Genomic DNA, 25,560 nt, shown 5'->3' on the forward strand with positions numbered 1-25,560 from the left:
CCGGCGAGAAGGAAGGGGTTTAGTCAGAGAAGAGCCAGGCCTTCACCAGGACTGGCTGAGGGTCGGGCCTTGGGTGGCTGTGGACTCTGTGAGCACAAGCCCGCCCCCCTGCGCTGCTTACTGCTTTGTCAGGACCTCCGATACTTGGAAATTAAAACAACGTACTTCTAAATTTCCATGGGTCGAAGAGAAAAAAACCCAAGAAACTCAGAAAAGATTTTAGGCCAAAAAGAAAGGAACAACACATCAAAATCGTGGGATGCAGCCAGAACAATATTTAGAGAAAATTTTATAGTTTGAAAAATGCTTATATTAGAAAAGAAGGTCTCAAACCAATGATCTAAGCTTCCACCTTAAGAGAAGAAAAGAGCAAAGTAAACAGAAGAAAGGACATAATAGATACAAGAGCAGAAATCCATGAAACAGAAAATGAACAATCAAGAATAACCAAAAGCTTATTCTTCAAAAAAAACCCCAATAATATTGACAAATCTCTAACTTACATATGATCAAAATAAAAGATAAAAGACACAAATGATCAGTATGAGGAATAAAAGAACCTAAGTCACTATAAAACCTACAGACATTAATAGCATAGTAAAGGAACATTATTAAGTTTATGCCAATAAATTCAATGACCAGATAAAATGGACAAATTCTCAGCTGCTCCAGCCAAGCAGACCAGGTGCCTGATCTGGGGGGAAAGGCACCACAGATACCCCCAGCCCTGGTCCCCAGCCCACCACAAGCCCAAGAGACTCACCTGCCCACTTAATCCACAAACCGTTACCAATGACAAGTTGTTCTAAGCAGTAAGTTTGGAGTCGCTGGTTAAGCAGCAGTACATAAGTAGAACCAACGTAAGTGTGTGTTGGGTGGCCTAAGTGGTGGAAATACCATGACCAGAAGGTAAAAGAAGTTAGAAGTGCCACAGGCAGCCCTGCCCCGTCCAGGGCTGGTGTGGAGGGAGGGGAGGAAGAGAGTCACCCCAGAGCTGGGTAGTGGGGCATAGCACTCAGGGCCGGAGTCCTCTGTAGCTGCCGTTGGGCACCCCCTACGTCCCCAGAAAGGACACGGGGCTGGAGGTGCCTAGGGCCCCACGAACCCCACATCCAGAACGAGAACTCCCGCGGAGCAGCTGTCAGCCGAGCAGCAAAGGTTTGGGCCTGTTTCCTCCAGTTTTGTGGCTGAACCATCATATCGGCCGGACCTGAAGAGCCCTCCACGGGTCAGGCGTGTTGTTCATGGGCTGCACGCTGGCCCCAAAGGGACAGTCCCTGAGGCCCAGAGCAGACCTCCCCCGTCCTGCCAGCTCTGGCGCCCGCGTGCACATCGGTCACTTTGCTGTGTTCTCCGTAGCGTCTCTCCCCACAAGGAGGGGCCTGTGCACTCTCTCATCTGACCTTCAGACTGAACCCAGGGAAATATCCACGTCCTGGAAACATATTCCACTTTCAGTTCCAGCGTTGGGCCGATGGAAGGAATCATTCGAAGTTCCAGAGAGATTTGCCAGCAGCTCTTTCAGAAGAGACACCAAGGCTTCCAGCATATGAATATTCAACAGCTGTTGAGGACGCTGCCGGGAAGTGTTCTCACGTGTGGTTTGTTCAAGGAACCCAAGTGTCAGGCCTACACAGACGCACACTTGGTAAAATAAATGTTTGTTACGAGACAGCACGCTGGCCTGCAATGGTCCTCCGTCCCATAGGCCCTGGCAGGAAAGGCCCCAGAAGGGCACTCAGGCTGTCTGAATCACTGAACTTTCTGGAAGTATCGCAGGACAGAGGATCATGGGCTCGGGCACCCCTTTACTCACAAGCCATCACACAAGAACTGGTTACACATGGCCCAGGGAAGCAGTCAGATTCATCAACCCTTCTCGCCCACGCTTATGCATCATCATTTTATTTCACTGAGTCGTTCCAGCACCAGGAACCAGGCCCACCTGCTCTTTCTGAATCTAAGGAGGAAATGGACGGAGGGTAGATTTAATGCTTTAATACGATTCTCTTCTCTGGAAAAAAAAGATGACTGCCAGGGTTTGGAATCTTGCTCCCAAATGAACTGAATAATACACATTAATAATATTTCAGATAGACCTTAAAATCCCAAATCCTAATCAGAGAGAACAGGAAGAGAAGGCCCACGTCCATTCCCGGATATGTGGTCAGTGTGTCCCCCAAGGACTAAAGCACTAAAAAGTAACTTACTAAGTGGGATTAAGAAAGAAAACACTACAGCCTACAACGGGCAGGCTACAGCATTGGGCACAATTTTAAAAATACTTTGGGGACTTCCTTGGTGGCGCAGTGGTTAAGACTCTGCGCTCTCAATGCAGGGGGCCCGGGTTCAATCCCTGGTCAGGGAACTAGATCCCACACGCATGCCGCAACTAAGAGTTCACATGTCACAACTAAGGAGTCAGTGAGCCGCAACTAAGGAGCTGGCGAGCCACAATTAAAGAGCCCATGAGCCACAACTAAGGAGCCCGCCTGCCGCAACTAAGACCTGGTGCAACCAAATAAAGAAAAAAAGAAAAAGAAAACAAAATAAAATATTTTGAGTAGAAAATCAATACTGACGACATAAAAGTCAAGTCTGAGAACGAAATGCAGAACACTCAGGCTCCCCCCTAAAATGAGAGAGAAACCAAGGGTTTACAGCAGGTTTAGAAGCAGCTTCATGTCCCGAGAACCGCACATGGTGCCGTGTTGACCACGACACCCCACGTGTCCTCACACCTCTCTGTGCTCTGTGGCCTCTCGGCCTCATGATATCCCCCCAAGGGGTGGGAGCTCTGCCAGCCCGCCTCCTGCATGGATGATATAGAGCACATGCGTGCCACCCACACAGGCAATGCAGGACAGGGACGCCTTGGCCAAGAGCTCCACGTGGGCAGTTCTGCCCACAGGACGCTGGGTTGCAGGGCCAGCATTTTAGTTCACATGCATCCACACTCATCCCACGTGGATGGAGCCCGATTTACATTTGGTAAATGTAAAATCCTGGTTCCAGAAACATCTGCTGAGCCACTTACGACATTGACGCAGCAGGTGGTGGAGGAAAGGTTTTGGCGGCTTGACTGGTTTTCACTGGCAGGTGAGGGTCTGACCTGGCGACCTACAGGCACACACTGCCCAGGCCAGCTGCTGACCTGCCCAGGTGGTGGGACCTGAGGGGGTGCACGCAGCTGGTTCCAGCTGCTGCAGAACAACCCCTTCATTTTGCTCCCAACTTGGGGGTGGATTTGGGATGGGCAGCACCCATGTGGCTCCCTCGCCTGCTGAGCGGGCAGTGCTGGCCCTGAGAACCACCTCTCAGATCTCCTGGGGCCTAGTGCTGCCGTCTAGGCCCAGCGGTCCAGCCCACGTCTGGGCCAGGAGGCGCCTCTGGCCCCGGGCCCATCCCGTCTTCGCGCCGGAAGCTCCAAGTCACCACACGAGGCGGCTGGTGTGCCCAGCACCACCCGAACTCCTGGCTGTTTGCACTTCCATGGCTGGGTGGGGCGTGTCTGTCCTGTTTTCCCCTCTAACCACAGTGCCCAGCGGTGTCCCGCTCGCCACAGGGCTCAGCGAATGTCCAGTGGGTGATCGGGTGAGAGCCAGAGAGTGGGACCCACCTGAGAGAATCAGGCCTGTGTATGTGCTCTGCTCACACGCGTGCAGGTACACATGGCCGCGAGCGTCCACCGTGATGCGAAAGCAGCGGGTGGACACTCTGTGAGGGGCTGACTGCACCAAGAGAGCCCCGAGTGCACGGGCAGAGGTGGACGCAGCGTCCTGGGCAGGATGCACACACTTGTTTCAACTGAAGTCCCCAGGTAGGGGCAGCCCGGTGACTGTCAGTTGTGCCTTGCCATCCCACCCTTGGCTCCGCAGGCCCTTGGCCCCCAGAGACCACGTGACGAGGGCACGAGGAGTCGGAGGTCCCACAGACCTCTCTAGATCAGACTCAGCTGTGGGATGCTAGAGGTCAGAGGTCAGAGCATCGCACACTGACCCACCCGTAGGGGTGGGAGGCCTGGGAGAGTCTCTGGGCCAGCCAGAGGGGTGGGGTCCACAGGGGGATGTGGCCTGCACCAAGGCTGTGAAAAGGCCCTAAATTTGGGGACGACGGGCAGCAGCTGAGTAAGAGGGCAGCAGCCAGGACCCCCCGGCACCCGCTGCCCGTGTGTATGAGAGGCAGGCGGGGCCCAGCGAGGGGACGGCAGCACTGCCACACCTCCTGCCTCTCCCAGCTCTGCCTGTAGGGGCCCCACTTGTGCCGGCCGGGCCCTTAGCGGGAGGATGCCGGGGGACGTGGGCCACGGGGCAGCAGCAGGCCTCCGCCGCCCTGCAGACCACGGGCTGTCGCCACCCTACACCGGCACCGCCAGGAGGTTCCGCGCTGCCCTGACGGCCGCCCCTCCTCAGCCTGACGGCTCACGTGTCAACCGCATTCTTGGGTGGACTTGACGTGGGCACAACCCAGCCCCTCTTTAACTTGGCAGACGCCAGGGATCCCACGGCAGCAGTAGGCACACTGAGCCAGGTGGAGCCCGACTCCCAGCCTCCTTGTAACGGGTGCCAAGGGCACTGCTCTCCCTGAAGCCGGCTCAGCGCTTAGCGCCCCCGGGGCCCAGCTGGCTGCCAGCCACCCAACACTGAGTCAGTGATAACGATAAAAAGACAATGTCAGGAAAAGCCCTCCTGTCATTATTTGAGGAAATTATTAAACTAACTCCAGGGAAAAATTATCCTTTTCATTACATTAAGCTGCACCCACCCTTGGGGAGCTGGGAGCCCCTCCTCTAGAAATGCCAGGGTTACACCATGTCCCTGGGGGTGGCAAAGCTGGCGAACCTCTGATGTGGGGGAACAGAAGAGCCATCCCTCCAGCTGGGTGTGTGGGTCATGGTCCAGCATCCCCGTGGAGCCGCCTGCGGCTGGCCTTGGGCTGGCTCCTTCCCTGCCCTGTCTGCTTCCCCCACCTCCTTCCGGTCTTGAGCTCTGCTTTGGGGAACCCAACCCAAGTCACCCCTGTGTGTTACAGGCAGGAGAGGATGGGTGGGGGCACAGGGGGCTTAGCAATGACCAGGACCGGTGGAGGGAGGCTAGAGAGACATGTCTGTTCCAGGGGTGCTGCTGGCGGAGGTGGGGCACCCACACCCTGGGCGCTGGGGCCGCAGAGGATGGTGGGTGTCAAAGATGGTGACTTTGCCCTGGATATGGTGAGCTTGAGGGGGAGGTCACTCCCAGCAGGGACCTGGACAGTGGGCTCCACCCCAAGTCCTGGGCAATCTCCTTAACTTCCCCCGCTGTTTCCTCGTGACAGTACTGACCTCAGGGGGGTCGGGGCTGCACCGTCAATAGGTGTGAGGCACCTGGAATAGTCACGGGCTCATGCTCCTTGATGGGCATGACCCGGACACCCCCAACCACGGGATCGAGGTGGGCAGTCCCACGGCCCCCATCTGCCCTCTCCGACGGTCCACACCCACCCTCTGCTCACCTCCCACCGTCCTCAGAACAAGAAGTGCCCAGGCTGGGGCCGCCGCCCCCGCCCGCACCACCTCACCCCACGTCTGGGTTTCATCCCTTTGGGGCAGCTGTGGCCCCTCCTCCCAACCTTTAGGAGCAGTTGGGCTGCGTGGTTACAAACAGGCCACATTCTGCTGCCCTCTCTGCAGTCCTGGTGGTCCTGCCCCGGGGCCTCCCGTCTGTCCTCCAACCACACTACACGCTTTTGGGAGAAGAGAAGGGAGAGGGTGATGGGCTGCGTCAGGACCCCTCCTCTGGGACCCCTCCTCTAGGACTTGTTGTTGCATAAGGATCTTCTTGGCTCTGTGCTTTGATCTCCAAATTCCCTCTTCAACCTCCCTTTGGGGGGGAGGGGAGGAGGGTGGGGGAAGGAGGCAGGTTTTTTCTGAATGTGCAACAAAGCCTCCCTGGGAGCCAGCTTTGCAGGGCAGTCCCCCCCGCAGTGACATGGAGATTTCCTTAAAACCCAATTTACACAGAATCATTTCAGATTATACATAATTGCTGAGAGCAGAACACCTATAATTTTTCGGAGCTGCTCCTTCCCAGACATTTGTTAAAGCTTCATACTTTCTCGGTCTTACTGACTCCCCACCTCACCCCACCTCCCACCCCAATCCTATTTGAACAAGACAGAACAGTTTCCAAAGCATTTCGTAATGTTTCTCTCACTCTACAAAGAACAAAGAGAGGGGCCTCCGTCCCCACCCGCCACTCCCAGGGCACCTCTCGGCCTTCATGCCTCTCACTGAGCTTCGCTGGGGCCGCAAACCCTGAGGGGCTCTCTGTTTCTCAGGCTGCACTTGCCGTTCCTCACTCTCACCTCTTTCCCATGAACTGGCGTCTCCTCCAGTAAACATCTCACCCTGAATGATCCTTAACCACATCTGGGGACATTTTGGCTCCAATCACAGTTCCAACAGAAAGGGCCCCAGACCTCCTCACCCTGGCCTGGCTGTGCCCTTGGTCCTGCTGAAGGTCATCTGACTCAGAGCCCTAGCACCCCGTGCGAAGACTCAGACCCATTCGTGCTCCAGCAGGGGCAGCAGGAGGCCTCTCCAGCTCTCTGCTTCCTCTCTTCCTTCTCCAATCAAGACTCAGAGAAATCAAATGCAATGCTTAAGCAAGAACTTTTCATCATGAACTCCCCAGGACTGGAGGTTTTTAAAAAATCAATTAAATGTAGAATTAAACAAGACAAGCCATATTAAAAAACCTTCCCTAAAATGAGAGAATGTCCAGAAGACACATTCATGATTGTTTTCTTTAAAATATTTACCCTAAATCATTAAACATTTTTTCTTTTAAAGAAATACATATTTGATTCAAGTAGTATAAAATATAACGAACGATCCCCCAGAAGTTAGTTATTGAAAAAAAGAAATACATGGGGTTTTGCACATCAGGGATAGGAGAAGGGAAGTGAACACTCCGGACCCCGCACACTTGGACTTGAATACACATTTTCCCAAAGAAGATATACAAATGGCCAATAAGCACACAAAAAGATGCTCAACATCACTAATCATTAGGGAAATGCCAATCAAAACCAGAGATACCACCTCACACCTGTGAGAATGGCTACTATCAAAAATAAACAAACAAAAACAAAAGCAAAACCAGAAAACAGTAAGTATTGACAAGGATGTAGAGAAATTAGAATCCTCTTACATTGCTGGCAGAAACGTGAAACGGTGCAGCTGCCATTCCTCAAAACGTTAAACATAAAATGATCCTGCAATTCCATTCCTGGGTATATATCCCAAAGAATCAGAGACAGGGACTCAGACAATGCAGGGCAATATTCACAGCAGCATTAGCCACAACAGCCAAAAGGTGGAAATAACCCAGTGGCCATCAAAATGTGAACAGACAAACAAAATGTGGTATAAACAGTATATACACACGATGGAATATTATTCAGCCATGAAGAGGAGTGAAATTGTGACACACACCAGGCACTGCCATAACCCTGCATCATCTGAAAGGACAACGGGAACAAAAGAATAAAAACGGAACAAAAAAGAGCAAAGAAAGCGTAAGTTTGGTGGTCACTTCTTTTGGTCCCGTCAGAACAATTATTTTCAAAATCCAAAGAGAAGTTGGCTCATCATGATGGTTTCTTTCAAGCTTTCCTTTGTTCCTACTTCCAACAGTCACCCATGACTTAAGACACCAGCAGCCTCCTGCCATCTATGGCTGAGGGGCTGCATCCTACCTTTGCCTTAATACTCACATGAACGCCCAGACACACCTGAGAATACAGGACGCTGGCTTCCACTGGATTGGGGCCGCCAGATGAACTACAGCAAATGAACTATGATGAGAATGTCCCCGTTTGCTTCAAGGGTCCCTGCCTGCGTGATTCTCCAGACCAGGCTACATCTGACTCCAACGAGCAGTTTACGTTCATTCTTTTGTTTTTAAATAAATTTTTTTTTTTTTTTGGGCTGCGTTGGGTCTTGCTGTGCGCAGGCTTTCTCTAGTTGCAGCGAGCGGGGGCTACTCTTTGTTGCAGTGTGCAGGCTTCTCATTGCAGTGGCTTCTCTTGTTGCGGAGCACAGGCTCTAGGTGCACGGGCTTCAGTAGTTGCAGCATGTGGGCTCAGCAGTTGCAGCACGTGGGCTCAGTAGTTGTGGCACATGGGCTTAGTTACTCCACAGCCTGTGGGATCTTCCTGGACCAGGGATCGAACCCGTGTCCCCTGTATTGGCAGGAGGATTCTTAACCACTGCGCCACCAGGGAAATCCCTATACTCATACTTTACCTCCAGTAAATTGCACATGGGAAATGGCCACTCAACACACAGCTGACACCTAAGACAGCTTCCTTCTTAACGAGGAGGCCAGGATAAGAATGAATCACAGACTCATGGGACCGGGAGTTTCGCCGGCACATTCTAGCAGGTACCACGGTGGGCTTGGCTCCCTCCAGCACCTTTGTACGCCCCGGTGGGGGCTGGCTTGCTCCAGGTTATCCCCTTTAATCAGTTAAATGACTCAGACATGAGCTGTGATCTTTCTTTTCCCCAGGACTGTCCTTTCCATGACTGAAGTTCAATTGTATCAGCTACAGTTACTGTAGCATCAGAACCAGAGTCCGGATGGCATTATCTGCTTCCTGCTCTCCTCACAGGGGCTGGGCCGGGCACATGAACAATTTAAGCTAAAGCACATGAAGAAAGAGAAACACGTCTGCTGAGTAAACTCTTGTGTTTCTTTAAACGGTGTGTGTGTGGCAAGTTGAGGGGTGGGAGGAGCTTATATACTTTTTAAATTTCAAAGAAAATGGTTTTCTTAGGAAATATTTCCATCTACCTCTGCCATACAACTTGCATGCAAGTCACAGATTACTGCATAGGTGTTCAGTGATTCCAAATGCCAGTGACAAGACCCCAGGCCTCCAGGAGAGACCCTGTGTGGGGCTGGGACTGTGTCTGACCCTCCCTCCCTGTGGTCCTCAAGGTGAGACCCCGAGGACCTGTTGGACACGCACACCCTGGCCCACCCGAGCTGCTGACCCTGGCCATGATCTGGGTGAGAGGCTCTGAGGGTGAGAAGAAACAGAACTAAACCCTGATCTAATCTGCTGCGTCTTCTTTCTTGTGAAAGAGCGAGAGAGAGAGCCACGCAAAAACGGCACATGTCTAAGACGTTCAAGATGAATGTAAGAGATAAATGCCAAGGTGGTGAAAATAAGCAAATGGGAAGAGCAAATGCCCATAGGCCCAGCAATGCCCTTCGCCGCCAGCCCTCAATCTCCCTGAGAGCTTTCTGGGAAAGACAGAATGATCCCATAGTGACCGCAGACCACTTCCTGGCCCAGAGAACACACCTACTAAGGACATTACAGTCTGGTGCTGGCGAATTAGCCGCACCACTGCCTCACTTGGAGTCGGCAAACTTTTTCTGTAAAGGTCCAGATGCCAGCATTTTAGGGTCTGTGTCACAGGTACTCAGCTCTGTTACTGCAATGCAGAAGCAGTCCCAGACAACACGACCTTAACAAATGGGCATGGCTGTGTGTCAATAAAACTTCATTTACAAAAACAGGCAGCAGAAGAGATTTGGCCCTCCAGCCAGTCTGCCAACCCCTGGTTTAAGTGGTAAGCAGTGGAGCATTGACTTTAAACAAAAATTGCTTCTTTGATTACTTAAACCTGGAATAGGCTAGTATCTCCCCTTCACCTCTCTTCCAACTGTAGGGTCTGTGATTAAATGCAGTACAGAGAGTTGCGGAAACAGTCCCCCAGAACTCAGAATTCCTGGAACCTAAATAAATAGATCCAAGAGGTGTAAAATGCTTTCATTGCTTTTTTCTATATTATCATATGTTTAGGTAAGTTACAGGTCATTTAGTCTTACTCAGATGACAGCACAGTGAGGGTGTGCAGGCCCCAGCAGAGGGCGCTCAGGCCGCAAGGAGGGAAGCTGCCCGCGGCCACAGGGGTGGGAAGAACTGGCCCACGGACAGCAGCGTCAAACCTTGCAGCTTACCACACAGCACCTGGGAACACAAACGCACCTTGCCAGCAAACTGTTCTGGGAGTTCCTTTCCCCCAGAAACACCCGGCGAGGCTGCGCAACTGGCAGGATGCGGAGCTGCGTCCTGAGCTGCCTGTGGCAGGTTGAAGGCACAGGGTGCAGGTCCCACCTCCCACCCCATCCCTCTGTCCCTCCAAGGAAGGGCCGCAGCTGGCTCCGCCCCTCTGGTGTCCCAGCTCCCCCAACCCCGTCTGGTCCTGGGACCAGCCCAGCCCAGCTGGCTGGACCCTCTCTGCCCTCCTCACCCACAAGGAGGGGCCCGGCCCTCCCACCACCCTCTGTCCGGGAGTCCCAGCAAGTGGCCTTTGTTTCCAGCATATGGGAAGTCATTTAGTTGGTTTTCAGTGATATGTTTTACAAATACTGTCTTCACCTCACTAGTACTTTGTATATCTACGGGAATTGCATCCCTCCCTCTGGACCATAAAGCATGTCTTCGGGAAAGAGCTCTTTTTACTTGAGGAGGGGTGAGTATGTAAAAGAAAAAGTTTTTCTAAAATGGTCAGAAGCGGTTATGTGAACAGACCAGGCCAGTACCCTCTGCAGCACAGGACCTATTTGGGATGACAGGTCCTACCTGCAACATCAGGACACATCCCAGTGATTTTTCTCGGACCGTCTGTGATGACGTTCACGCAGAATGCAGACACCTGATGTCCCCGAACTCCTGTGGCACCTGAAGTGAGGGCAGCAGCTGGACACCAGGGCCAAACAGCATCTCTACTCTGATATCCAATTATGAGTTAGACATCTGTTCCCAGACACTGCAGATTTACAACCAACCAGACAGAGGATCAAACCTCTTCGCAGTGGAGCCAAACAGCCCCCCGAGATGCACGAAGGCCACCTGTCTGTGGTGAGGCAGCGGCTGTGGCCCTGATTCCCAGAGGACCGAGGTGAGCTCCTCTGGCTCATGTTTGGGTGAGAAAAGGCAAGTTCTGAAGGGGCAGAAGGACCCTGGTTGGTGGGCAAGGTGACACAATGCTTCAGGTCACGAGGCCACCACTGGTGTCCTACTGTGAACACAGGTCATGGGTTCGGGTTGGGGGGGCGGTTCCAGCTGAAGAGAAACAGAATGGCCCGTTAGTTCATTAGGACAGATAAGGAACACACACAGGTGAGGGGAGGAGTGCACACAGGTGAGAGTGCAGGTGGGCTGAGGAGACCTCCCCAGGATCACCAAGCTTGCAGTTGCTAATGATTCCTTTTCATCGATTTTTGTCTCCTCTCACTCTTGAGGTGCCACTCCCTCTTCTGGTTCTGATATGTCACCAAGTGAATAATCAGATAATCTAGTTTCTTGCAACTCTGTTGAAAAGAAGGGGCTCCCAGGCAAGGCTCAGGGGCCATGCTGCTGCTCTGGGACCTGGGAGTTTGCTTTTGGGCTCTCCCCTTATTTTGCCACCAACAGAAAGTGCACTTTGCAAAAATAAATTCTATGTAGCTCATACAAGTTAAAAATCTTCCAGTGTGCCTTGGGGAGTATACAGCACAAACTGAAACATTCCATAAGCTACTGGCCATACTTTGTCCTGAACAGAGTCCACCTTGGTTCTCAGGAAAGGCGCGTGAAAACATATGGATTCAGATGGATACTTTTCAATGCTTCTGGTGCCTTAAAAACACAAAAGTAAGGATAAGGGACTTAAAATGGGCTCCGTTTTTTATTTAGAAAGGAGAAGCCCTTGAGTTAAAGAAAGAAAATGAAGCATTTAATGAAATTTATAGACCTCATTAGCGATATCTTACCAGGAAGTGATATGAATTCTTCTTAGAGAAAAAGAGCAAAGTTTATATGACTCATTTCCAGATTCCTGTGGTTTATTATCCTCATTTCTAAATTCTAATTTGTTGCAAGACTATCTTTAGACAGATAACAAATTTTCCAGGATTCTGACATTTTAACACCCACACAGCAACAAAAAGACACTTTGAAATGAAATCCAAAACCTATGGCTTCTGGATTTAATAAAGACACAGACATCAATACAAAGTTTATTTACTCAATAGTACTTTTTGGAGAAAGTTGGTAAGTAACCACTTTTTCAACTAAAAGTTGCTAGTGTACCACGGCTCTATAACGCAGATACTCCTTTTAAATGAGAAAGTGAAGAAAAACAGTACAGGTTAATCCACTTAAAAATATGTACTTTGGGGGCTTCCCTGGTGACGCAGTGGTTGAGAGTCCACCTGCCGATGCAGGGGACACGGGTTCGTGCCCCGGTCTGGGAGGATCCCACATGCCGCGGAGCGGCTGGACCCGTGAGCCATGGCCACTGGGTCTGCGTGTCCGGAGTCTGTGCTCCGCAACGGGAGAGGCCGCAACAGTGAGAGGCCTGCGTACCGCAAAAAAAAAAAAAAAAAAAAAAAAATGTACTTTTAAAATTTTATGCATGTTAACTGATTAGAATTAGGTAAAAACCATTGAGCTGTGAAGGACAAATTTTTAAGGGAAAGACACACGGAGCTGAATGAATATGTGAAATGTAATTGTCTGGTAGACCCAGGTGGGTTCTAACCGCCTGGCTGTAGAGACTCCACTTGGATGACAGGAAAGGTCTTTCAAAGCAGCTACAGCAGAGTAGACACAAGAGTGGGGTCAGGGGCACGTGGGAGGCCCGGTCCCACGGGCAGGAAAGAACCCGTGATTCCACCTCATGCTCTGCCTTCTCAATCGGCCGAAGTTACCTTCACTTAGTTTTGCTAAATATCTTCAAATGCGTGTGTCACACAGATGGTTGGCCCTGGAGTCTGGTTGTAGCTGCTGAACCCTTGCATTTTACCAACAATGAAACTGAGCGCTGGCTGGAGAGGAGACAGAGGCCAGGGCCTCTGGGGCAGCAACCTGAGGGGGGCTGGGAGGGGGGCGCCCACTCCAGCAGGGACCCGGGGAGCAGGACACCAGCGCTTTTTCACCAGGGCCGCTGTTGGCCTGCAGTGTGGCCTGAGCCCTGGACCTCATGAGAGCCTCCTGGGCCAGCTGGCCCCTGACCCCCTGTGGCTCCGACCCCACAGGGTGAGCCTCTGCCCTGTTGCCCCCCCCCAGGGGTGGGTGGGGGACATCTGCGTCCCTGCCCTGGCTCTCAGCCACTCAAGAGCATCCTATCAAACTCTCCTGCTTCTCCTGGATCCTCGTCAACAGAGGAGGATCGTGTGGCTCCCCACGCAGATCACCAAGGTCGGCACTTCTGTCAGCCCGCTTTGGGGAGGCCGCGGGCGGGTCAGGAAGCAGGGGTGGTGCGGCTGACCAAGGCTGATGTCCCAGAGCGGAGCTGCTGGCTGCGGGGGTGACTGCCTCAGGGTATAAGCTGAGGAACGTGCTGCCGACGGCGAACGTTCAGCAGTGGAGAGGCTGCAGCTGCCCTGAGGGCCCTGGGGTCTCACGTGAGTGAGGAACATGGCGCAGCCTCCGGACCCAGCACGCACAGTGGGGACCTTCACGGGCTCGAGCAGCAGAACCTGAAGTGGGGATCTTGGGTACACCGTCCGGGAAGGGACGAGGGGCCGGGCTGCACACGAGACTGAGCCGCGAGGGGTCACCCAAGGGCACGCACTGCAGCCGAGGGGAGGCGTATTCTCTGCATTTTTGGAGGCCTGAAATGTTTCAACTTTTAAAAAAGTTATCCTTTTTCTATTTTTTAAAGAAAATGTATGTGGAATGGCAAGTACAGAGGAGGTGGTCAGGGGCTGCTCTTGTTAGGGGAGGGGTGACCAGAGTAAAGTGTGGCTTGGTCCCCTCCGTGGACAACTAGAACATCAAACACACACACGAGTGTCCTTCAGCCGGGCCGGACATGACCCTCTCGGTACCCAGGGCGAGCCCAGTGGCCTCGGGAGACGGAGACAAGGGGACGAAGCACGCAGTCGGGAAGTCAGGGCCGTCGGGATGTCGCAGGTACTGGATTAGAATAAAAACATGAGCGTCTGGTATTTCCCGCTGCTGCACTTCTCTGTCTTCTCATTTTGAGAGGTTATCTGCCCAGAACTTCCTCTGTCTCAACTGATGTGAGCTTCAGTTTCTCTGCTCTTCTTGGTGCCTTTCTGCTCCTTTGCTGTTGCGGCTTCATTCAAGCGCTAGGAGCTGGTTGAGTGCGGTCGCCCCTGTCACATCCCATTGTACACAAAGGCCTCTCCCTTGTTTTCCTTGCTCCCTAATTGAGTGTTTCTATAATTGAAGAAAAAGGAGGCCTGTGCTCCTTGTGTGTAAAGCACTTATTCTATCTCCCCACTCCTTCCTGGGCTGCTTCTGGCCTTCCTCCCAGGTTGGAGACCTGCTTCCTAGATCTCATATCTTCCTCCTCTTCAATTTGCTTCTTAATTTGATGGAATGTCTTCCAGTAAATTTCTGAGAAAGCTTTTGTAAGAGACAAATATTTTGAATCCCTATATGAAAAAGTCCTTGTTATATTTTCACACGACTGACAATTTCGTTAGGCATAGAATTCAACAGTCAAAACCATTTCTGTGAGAATTTTGAAACTTGTGTCCCAGTATCTTACGGGTTCCGCTGCAATTGCTGAGAAAACCAAGACCACATTTGTTCCTGCTGTTCTCCTCTCTGAACTGCCCAAGGGCTTTAAATCCTGGGCAGGGTCTTTTCTCGTACCCTGGGCAAGATACCCAAGGGCCCTTTTCATCTGGCAGCCCACATCTTTGGTTCTAGCAAATTTTTCTGAATTATTCTTAGCTAATTTACTCTCCTCCACGTAAAAAGAAATCTCACTATGCTGGACTGTGCTGTGTCAAATCAGCAAGAGCTGGGCACCAGTTTCTCAGGGGCCCCTTCTCAGTGTGAATCCAGGTTAGAGCTAGACCCGAGCAGAACCTGCCTCAGGTTGGACAACAGAATGAAGGAGGACCACCGTCCCAGAAAGTCATGGTGGTCAGGTAGGGGTGACGGGGGTGACACAGGCAAGGTCCCCGCCCAGAGGCCAGCATCCGTGAAATGTGGGTGGATCTTCATGTTCTTTGGGGACAGAAGCTCTTGTTCTCAGGACGCTTCTGGACCCCACTCTACGCACCTGTTCACCTGTATTCTTCATCATATCCACGACAGTAAACTGTAAACATACGTGAATGTTCCTCTGAGTTCTGTGAATGGCTCAAGCAAATTAATTGACAGAGGAGGGGGTCGTGGGAACCCTGATTTATAGCCAGTCAGGTGGAAGCACAGGTGACGACCTGGACTTGTGATTGGGCTGAAGTGAGGCAGTCTTGTAGGACTGAGCCCTTAATCTGTGGGATCTGACGCTGTCTCCAGGCACGTGGAGTCAGAACTGAGTTTTTTAGGACACCCGGTCAGTGCCTGCTCAGAACTGAAGAACTGCTCAGTATTTGAAAAGGCAAAGGAACTAGAATAGCAAAAATAACTTTGAAAAAGAAGAATGAAGTTGGAGGAACCACATTAACTGATTTCAAACTTCCTCCACAGCTACAGTGACCAGGAGAGTGTAGCCACGGAGTGACACACAGATCAATGCAACAGAATGGCCCAGAAACACACCCACACGAGCACGGCTGACTGATTTTTGACAAAGGCCAATAAAGGAAGGTAGTATTCTCACCAAAAATGGTGTGAAAACACTTGGACATTTGTAAGCAAAGGAAAGGAAGAAAGAAAGAAAAAGAGCCTTGATCCAAACCTCGCTCCTTATGCAAAAATCAACTTAAAATGAACCATAGCTCTACATGTAAAACGTAAAACTATAAAACTTTAGGAGAAAATCTTTGTGACCTATAGTTACATAAAGCATCCTTAGACATTGATACCCAGAGCACAATCTATTTAAAAAATAGATGAGTTGGACTTCACCAAAATTAAAAACTTTGGTTCTGTGAAAGACTCTTGTTAAGTAGATGAAAGAAAAGCCACAGATAAGGAGAAAAGACTTGCAAACACACCTAACAAGGGACTTCTGTCCAAAAGGAAACTCAAACTCGATAGCAAGAAAACAAACAATCCAATAAGAAAATGGGCAAAAGATCAGAACAGACGCTTAGTGGATGGTGCATAAGCACATAAGAAACTGCCGTTAGGAAAATGCAAGGCAGAGCAGTGATGAGACACCACGGAACGACTGGCATGAAAAATCTGACACCACCAAGTGCCGAGAGGGGAAATGGCGCGGCCACTCCGGGAGCCTCGCGTGGACTTCAACTTGAACACAGATGCACAGTCCCAAACCCGGTGCTCATCCCAGGAAGTGAAGCCTGCCCATCAGGGTCTCAGCGGCCCTACTTGTCACAGCCCCACAATGACGGGCGCGTCCCTGCAACTGGACTCTCTCGGCAACAGGAGGAACAAACTGTCATCTCGAGGGCACAATGCGGAATGAAAAAGGCGTGGTTCCACTGACATAACTGCCTCAAATGACAAAACTCCAGCGAAGGGGACAGAGAAGTTGTTGCCAGGGGCAGGGGCAGGGGCAGGACAAAGTGTGACTAGCAAGCAGTTTCTTTGGGGTGCAGGATAGTTCCAATATCCTGATTGTGGCAGGGGCTGTGCTGATGCAGACGCGTGATGAAATTCCATAAACCCCCCACCCCTCCCCAACAAGAATGTGTGAACCCCGAGCAGGGTTGTACCAGTGTGCATCTTCTGGTTTGAACATCATACTGTGGGTATGTTACGAATGGGGGCCTGGGTGAAGGGCACACAGGAACTCTACTATTTTTGCAACTTCTATGTGAGTCTGGAGTTATTTCAAAAATACACAATTTTTAATTGGTTAGGCTTTGTAAAATGACTCTACGATCCGGTGGGGAAGCAGTTTCTCTGTGCAGGTACCAGGAGCCTGGCCTCCAGATTAGAGGCAGGAATAACATTCTCAAAGAGTTTCATCAAAAATATTCAGGCACGTGTTAAAAATGCACATTTCCAGAGCCACTAAATCAGAAACTCTATGGGAGTAGATGAGGGATCTGCATTGTTTTCAAGTTTTTGAGCTATTTTATGATCAAACAAGTTTGGGGAGTGCTGGTTTAGGTAAAGAGTCTGTACTTACAGAGGTAAACTTTAATTATCTAGAAATTTTGCTAGTCTAGAGTCCTTGGATACTGGATAAAGTGAGAGTCTGTGCATTAGTGCTGGCAGGTGGGTTGTACATTTTTCCCATTTACGTTCATGCCAAGCTGTTCAGACGCTGCGGGCAGATGAAAGCTGGGTGACACCCTCCCTGTGGAACGCACGGGGCCACGAAGGAGAGGCTGTACAGGAAGGGGGGCTGTTCTCTTCGCTGCAGCCCTGTCCACATACCACTGTGTCCTGTGGGCCCAGGGGCAGGGGACATAGACCAGGGGGGACCACCAGGGGCTGTGGAGGAGCCAAAGAGGGTGTCCAAACGCTATGGGCCGAATTGTGTCCCCCAAAGCCCACTGCAGCCCTAACCCCCCAGGCGACTGCATTTGGAGATGAAGCCTTTAAAGAGGTTTTAAGGTTAAATGAGGTCATGGGTGGAGCCATGATCCACGAGTCACCGGGAGTGAGCCATAGAGGAAAGGCCCTGTGACGACTCGGGGTGGAGACGACCATCTACTCGCCCAAGAGAGAGGCCTCAGGAGGAACCACCTGCTGGCACCTTGATCTAGAACTTCCAGCCCCCAGACTGTGAGAAATAGCTGTCTATTGCATTTGTTATGGCAGCCTGAGCAGGCTAAGACACCAGGGAAGCACGGATCCTGGAGAGAGGTGCAAGGGCAGCTGGGAGCAGGCGTGGAGGACAAGGACCAGGTGGGGCTGGGCTGAAGGGGGCGCCTCACCCACTCCTGCTGTCTTCCTTCCGCTGTGAACCTGAGCACATACTCCAGGGAGCCAGGGCTGGGCTCATTGGCCTCGGTAAGGACCCAGCTACCCATGCAGGCTGCCAGGGCCCCCAACCCCTCCTTGGAGCTGCCGGGATCCCCCAGGGGCAGCCTCTGAGGCAGGGATGGGGTCTGGCCTTGCCTCCCCTTGCCCCCCATCCCCAACCAAGAGATTCAGGTCCCTTGGGAACAGCCCCTCGCTGAAGGTGTAAAGTGGGCACTGCCTAAAACAGGTGCATTTTCAGGCTGGCACAGGCTCCAGGCCATTTGTCCAGACAACTTTCTACCTCTTGGTTTATTTGGAATTAGCAGAGTGTTAATTTTATAGTACTCTGATTCAACTTTGTGCATGGTGGGTATCTAATCAGACATTCAAGTAGACACACAAATATCAAACCAAATTACGCTGCTCTCCACCTCACAAATGTGACTCAATTTAGACTATGAACAAAGACCCCACAGAGTGCTGGTGATTTCGGTGACTGTAACAGTTGAGAAATGGCTTAAATAAGAGATATCTTCTTTCACTTTATTTTGAGAAACTTTATACTTTAATTTCCCCTGACTTGCTAAAGAAAAAGACTGTTTAGGAAGACCCTACCTTAATTATTTCTATGATGCTTAACAGTAAACAGTTAAGTCTGCCCTCGGCTCAGAACTTGTATTTCTGGCTGAGAATGTGCTGCATGTAAATTATACCCTCAGTGTTCAGTCACACAGTTTCTGTGTGACTCACGTTCTCCCAGAAAATCCAGCACATGGCAGAAGCCAGCTCAGCAGTTTCTCTCACGCAGCCACCTCTACACTTACACACAGACCCTCTAATACTTGGGACTGAGGTGAGCGTTTCCAGAGCCCCCTTGCAGGTGCAGAGCTGTGCATCTGAGGGGGACCCAGGGCTGACCGCAGGCCAGGGGATTCACACTCAGTGGGACATTTTAATTTCCCAGTTAGGATATGAAAGCTCTTACTAGCTCTTCACTGAGGCGGCTGTGATTCTTTGTTCTGAAACCATCAGTGCACGTCCTGGGAGGGCATCTGTAAACAGGTGGTACATCCCAGAGCCGTGACCCGCAGCTTGGACCTGCTCCACAGAGGGAAGGACCAGGAGAGGGATGGCGACAGGAGTCACAGACCCAGTGCTTATTCTCCATTCGCCAATGATGGTTTGCACACTCATATCCAAATGCCAACTGAGATGCAAGGGGTACCCAGAGCTTGTGTACCCAGAGCCCTTGGCCCTCTTCCCAACTCGGGATGCTAAGGTCGAACGCTTCTCCTTCAGGTACCTTCACAACCTGGAGAGAAGACTCCCTTCTGCTCAGAGGCCTGAAGCTGTTGTGGACTCACAGCTCCACCAGCTCGTGTGCCCCGCCGCGCGGAAGGACACCCTCCTGACAGCTCTGCAGCAACCCGACGCTCAGTGGCTGTCGGTGATCCAGGGCTGCTTGGTGCAGATGGGACAGAGCTGCAACCATCCCGCATGACTGTCAGCATCAACTCGTGAGCTCCCGCACCAACAGCAGAGACCCTGCCAGCTCCGAGGAGGCCACGTGGGCCACATACACCGGCCCTTCTCCTTTCCTCACGGCTGGGGGAGCAGCAGTGACTGAGCCTCCCCAGTGCCCTCACTGCCCTCACTCGTTACTAGTGCCCCTATTATTATTACCTGTTATTAGTGCACCACCTGTAGCTATTAGGCCATTACTGGAATATTCATCTCAAAATGGGAAAAGTAAATCCAAATGCAAAAGTGCTTTTTCTGTGTGTGGACCAGCCTGAACGGCATAGAACTTAAAAGCTGGTGAAGTCATTTTGATAACAGAAGCAACTGGCAAACCCAACACTGAAGAGGAAAGGGTAAATAATCTCGGATTATCCAAAGAAGCATGCGAAACAGCCCCACAAAAGGAAACTCTCAGGGTTTCTTCTGAGTCACTTTGAGTTCAGTGAACAGAACACCTGATGCCATAATCACAAGCAGCTCTAATTTCAGAAGCTGATTATCACTATAAATCATTCCCTTATACCAAGATTTCAGTTTTCAAAATTCAGAGTTTAGAAAAAAGCACTTCATTATATGGCAGGATCACAGGAAATCGCAACGTGGGACAGACCCCAGCACCTCACTGGGGGGAGAATATTTCCAGGCCTTCTAGAGCTACTTCCTGGTGGGCTTTGGGGGGCTGCTCCCCACTCCTCCCCCTCTGACTGGGGCCCCCACCCTGAGGAGCACATTTCTCCGGTCTTGGGTGGGTGGGGGGCGGGGTGGGTCCTGGGAGCAGCTCGTCCAGCAGGAGGAAGAGTCTGGAGCATCTGCCATTGGCGGGGCACCAGGGCTGGGCCAAGAGGCAAATGCAGCAGGCCTGGGCCCACCCCCAAGAGCCGGGGCTGTTTTAAGTCTGTTTGGGGGTGATTTGCTACAGAGCATTAAGCGGCTGCTGGCACGCTGAGGCAGTGGCTGGTTTTCAAAGGTGGATGAAGAGAGGATCTTTGGTTCTTGTCCTCACTCAACACCGCATCAACACACGGTCGTGGACCCACCCGAAGTCCCGTGGATTTCGGGACCCCACAGCTGAGACCGAGAACCTCTTCCTGGCCTCCTTCTCCAGGCCGTGGCCCCGCTCCTGGTGGCTTCTAGTCTGATTTCAGCCCACGCCCTCTTCTAGCTCCGAGGGCTCCTGACGTCTGCTGACCAGCTCCACCCACACAGTGCATCTCAGCTCATTCCCCCAGACCCGGCCCCCCTCCAGCTGCCCTGCTCGGGGACGGCCCCGCCCCGCCAGACACTCAGGCCTTTCCTGGACACCTCACCCCTGCAGCAGCTCAGCGCTGCCAGAGCCCTGGCCTCCTGCCCTCTGGATCCGTCCGCCTCAGCCTACGCGGCTGGCCTGGGGGTGCCCCGCACACCTGCCCTCTGGCTCTGGCTCCGCCCCAGGCCGGGCTCCTCTGAAACGCTGTCCCCCTTCTCTAGGGAGCGCCTACCTGGACTGTGCCTTGAGCCCAGGAGGCAGGCAGACACAGGTGCTAAGGGCATGAAAAGCCCCTCTCGGGGATGCCGGGGCCAACTGCAGGCGGCAGGCGTACCTGGGTGAGCAGCTGGTCGGGCGCCAGATGGTTGATCCACCGCGTGTATCGCTCGGTGGAGTTGGGGGGCTCCCTCCTCACTTGGCAACCGATGATCTGTGAAACAATAACAGATAGGACTTAAAATAAATCCGCTGCAGCCGCTGGAACAGCCCTGTTTCCCAATAACTTTCTCCTTCCAGCCTCTAAATAAACAAGAGTCACAGCCCTAACAGCTCACTTCCCTGGCCGCCTCCCTCTGCCTAGGCTGCCACAGCAGCCCCCCGCCCCACGACGCCACCAGACGGGCACACCCCATCCCAGGAAGAATCTGCGCTAGCTGCCCTCTAAGTCCTCTTCCGTACCCTGCATCACCACCTCCTTCCGCCCTTGGTCCTGGAACCCGGCCCTGCCTCCTCCTGGCCATGGACACGATCCCCTCTCCGCATACCCAGCTCTGCACGCTGCCTCTCAGCAGCCCTGTCATGCTGTCTGACAGTGCCCCAGCACCTAGGGAAGCCCCCCTGCACGTTCTGCTGGGGTATCTGCTTGCAGCGCGTTTACACATCTCTAAGACTGCTCAGAGGTAAAAAGGTCCGGCCCTTTGGTCGGTGAGGCAGGTTTGGAGAGAGGCTGGTTCCTGCCGCAGATACCAGGGGTCCTGATGCTCAGACACCAGCAGCCCCAGGGCTCAGAGGCAGGGAACGGGCTGGTTTCTGAGGGAGGGACCCCTCGCAGCAGCAGGAGGGGGCCTTTCTCCTCCTTTCTGGCTGGGGGAGGGCAGCCGGGGTGCCCGTGGCAGCAGAGAGCCTGCCCCTTGGTGAGGGTCCTGTAAGGCTCTCAGAGGCTGGCTGGCCTCGGGGAAACGACACTAACCTCTAATCCCCTGGCTGTGCCTTCTCCACCTCCCTGACCGCCGAGGAACACGGTGAGGAAGGTCAGAGTGGTCGGCAAACCTACATCACTGCCCAAGTCACCTTACTGAGAAACTATTAAAAGTCACCCCACAATATTTGAGTTTCTGAAATCTTGCTCTAATATACACAGCACGTACACATGATGACTAATTTATATTAATGCAGTTATGCTACTGAAGAGTTTTGAGAAGGTTTTTGCTTGCTTTGCTTGAATTTTGTTGTGTGGTTTTTTTTGTTTGTTTTGTTTTCAGTGATTCAGTTATACATATACATGTATCCATTCTTTTTTAGATTCTTTTCCCATATAGGTTATTACAGAATATTGAGTAGAGTTCCCTGTGCTATACAGTAGGTCCTTTTTTGTTGTGTTTTTTTTAAATTAAGCTTTTTTTTTTTTTGAGAAATGGTAGATTCCCATGTAGTGTTAACAAACAATACACAGAGATCCCATGTAGCCTTTACACGGTTTCCTCTAATGGTAACATCTTGAAAAGCCAACATGTGGCCTCCACTGGGCTGAGGGACCCTGGGCGTTTCCACGGCCACAGGGACCCCTCGTGGTGCCTTTATAGCTGCGCCTCCCCCCCCACCCAGCTCACAGCCGTGAACCTGCTACTGCAGTGCTGTAGTTCTGTCTTTTCAAGAACATTGCATAAATGCAATCACACTGTGTGTTGCCTTTCAAGATTGGCTTTTCTCACTCGGTGATTCCCTGGAGATTTGTTCCTTTTTTGGCTGAAAAATACTCCACAGCTCAACCCTCTACAGGACACCTGGGCTGTTTCCAGTTTGAAGCTATTACTACTAGTCTGCTGCACTTCACACAGGGGTTTTTGTGTGAATGTTAAGTCTTCGTTTCTCTGGGATAAACACCCAGGAGCGTGACTGTGGGTCGTATGGTAGTTTCATGTTTAATTTTTAAAGAAACTGCTGTTTCCCCGAGCAGCTGCACCCCTTCCATCCCCACGGCAGCGAGTGTGACCAGTCTCCCTGCGTCCTTGCCATGTGTTTTATTCTGGCTTTTCCGACAGGTGTGTGTGTGGTACCTTTTCGTGGTGGTAATATGCACCCCCGGTGGCTCAAAAGGTTGAATCTCCTTCCAGGGGCTAATTTCTCATCTGCCTGACTTTCCAGGGAAGCGTCTTTCATGTCTTTCATCCATTTCCTGATTGGGATAAAACACACTTGGCCATAGGTCTGTATCTTTTTACATACTGCTGAATTCTATGTGTGAACTTTTCATATATTTCTCCTAAAAACACATACAAAATTCAGCTGTAAATTAGAACAGCCCTTGAATGATCACCTTGCCCAGTTGCGAGGTACCACACCTGATCTGACCAAAGTGTATTTTTTTTAAACTGTCTATTCCATCTGTTTTCTGGCCTTGTTGACACTGTCTTGCATTTGATTGCTGAACAGGAAAGATTTTGAGTCAAAAAACAAAAATGTGGATCAAAGCTGTGAGATAGAAATCTTGTTTCAGAAGTATTCCCAAACATGAAGAAGAGGCTTAACTTCTATACAGACACCCAGGCCCCGGCCCCATGACTGCTGCGTCATGAACAGATGCTGGGGGCGGCAGACCAGCAGAGTGCAGCCCAGTCCAGCCTGCGCCGAAAGCCACACTTCCAGCCAGACCGTGAGGGGCGGCAGACGTGGTCTTTCTGGGACATGAGCTGACTTGTGCTATTTCCACGGTGAGTGCCTGAGCCCCCTCCCCAAACCTCCTCTTCCATTCTCTGCCTCTGATGAAGGGTGAACCACGCTGGGTGGGGTCTCACGTGGAGGAGGAGGATTAGGTGAACACGAAATGAAGCTGGAGCTTTGGGGGCTGGCTGTTCTTTGAGGCTTTAAACACTGTGAGTGCTGGTCTACAAAGAACAAAAGTGAGGATATTTTGTTTGCCTTAACATTTTTTAAAAGAATGCTGGCCTGGACCACAGGGCAGACAAAGGCAAACCATAAAAAGAGGCACCTGCAGTGGGATGCCGAGCTCCTCTCCCGTGCTGTCTGCCCTGCCCTCACGCCAGACCACTGTGGACACCAGGCCAGCACGGTACCTTGTACACAGTCGGTGCTCAATAGACACAGGCTGAATGAACCCAAAGAGTGGGAGACTGAAAAAAGTCTTGAAGAAATAATGGTCAAAACTGTTCCAAATCTGATGTGGGCTATAAAACCACAGATCCCAGAACTTCAACAAAGCCCCCGCAGAGCCAACCTTTAAAAAAAAAAACAACTCATGCTTGTACATAATAATCAAATTGCTGAAAACCAGTATTAAACAGAAGATCTTAAAAGGAGTCAGAGAAAAACACCTATTACACACAGAGAACCGGATATAAGGATGACAGCAGACTTCTCCACAGAAGCAATGGAAACCAGACAAGGGAGAGACATCGTTAAAGAAAGAATGACTTCAACCTAGAATTCATTAGCCAAGTACTATAATTTTCAAAAATTAAAGCAAAAGAAATACTTTTTCAGAAAAACGAAAGCCAAAATTATTCATCACAAGAAGACTTAAATTACAAAAAAAGATGAAGGAAGCTCTCTGGGGAGAAGGAAACAACCTGATCTATACCAAGGAATGACAAGTGGCAACGACGGTAAACAGATGTGTAAAAGCAGAAGACATTTTTCCATGTGCAACTTCTTTATAAGATAATTGACTTTGGTAAAAATAAAAGCAAACGCTGTGGAGTTTACAGCATAAACTGAGTGGCACGATGTGACTCTGTAACCTTCTTACGCTCCCCGTGAGACGGCGCCACTTATTTCAAGTAGCGTGTGAGGGGTAAGAGGCGGACCCTAGGCCAACCACTGAAAAATAATGAAGCAAAGAGGGATAGCTGGTAAAGCAATAGTACAGATAAAATGGAATCATAAAACAAAACAAAACAAAACAAAAAGGTAGGAAAGAGGAAACCAGGAGGAAAGAGGCTTGACGCAAAACCCAAGCCGGGAGATGAAAACCAATTACATGCAATGCAGAAGGAACAAAGTAATAAAAAGCAGAAGTCAATAAAATAGAAAAGACAACAGAGAAAACCAGCGGGGCAGGGAAGGGACAAGAGTGTGGCCGTGTTAGGAGGTGTGCCGTTCTGGGGTAGCTTGGCTTGGACGTGGTTGGGATCGGCACCCATCTGCAAGATCTTATTCAGAAACTGAATTTTTTAAACTTCACTAACCTCAGTTCTTAATGGAAATGAGAACCGTTACCGCACACCCACACAGCAAACTCAAGTAGGGAAGTTATAAAATGAACCTGGGACCCGGCAACACAAATTCTGAGAGGAGGGCAGCCCACCCTCCCCACCCACCATCCTCATGGTGTTGCTAGAGGGTTCCTCTAAGCAGGGCTTTCAGAACCATGGTCTGAAGATGAAGAAAAAAAAAAAAAAAAGGGGGGGGGAAGAGAAATGTAAGGCTATAATTTTATCAATTAGCTTATGAGCTGCCCTCATCGGCTCATATCTCCCAGGCATACTTATGAAATTAGTTCCTAATTTATATTTATGCATAATGATTACTAAAATATAAATTGAAATTAGATTTCATTAACAACTCCTATTTGTCTTATGGACCCAATCCTTAAAATACTTCAAGTGGATACATTTAGGAATGGAAGCAACGTTTTAATATTTTAAGTTAGATTAACAATTTTCCTTATTTCATACTCCCAAATGCTTCTTGTCATCAAAAATCTT

At 50.9% G+C, this 25,560-nt stretch overlaps 1 protein-coding gene across 17 annotated transcripts in view; it reads right to left on the reverse strand.

The window, feature by feature from the left end:
* Positions 1–25,560, reverse strand: part of B3GNTL1 (UDP-GlcNAc:betaGal beta-1,3-N-acetylglucosaminyltransferase like 1) — a 139,292-nt gene that overhangs the window by 63,261 nt on the left and 50,471 nt on the right. For all 17 annotated transcript variants that reach the window (XR_007473399.1, XR_007473407.1, XR_007473405.1 and 14 more), the window contains one exon: positions 20,952–21,047. Coding sequence is in view for 4 of the 17 variants with exons in the window: in XM_049701849.1 (XP_049557806.1) it covers positions 20,952–21,047 (96 nt within the window). In the remaining 13 variants the exon portion in view is untranslated. The remainder of the gene's footprint in view (positions 1–20,951; positions 21,048–25,560) is intronic.

Source organism: Orcinus orca, chromosome 19, assembly GCF_937001465.1.
Source record: "Orcinus orca chromosome 19, mOrcOrc1.1, whole genome shotgun sequence".
In the NCBI taxonomy this organism is placed as follows: Eukaryota; Metazoa; Chordata; class Mammalia; order Artiodactyla; family Delphinidae; genus Orcinus; species Orcinus orca.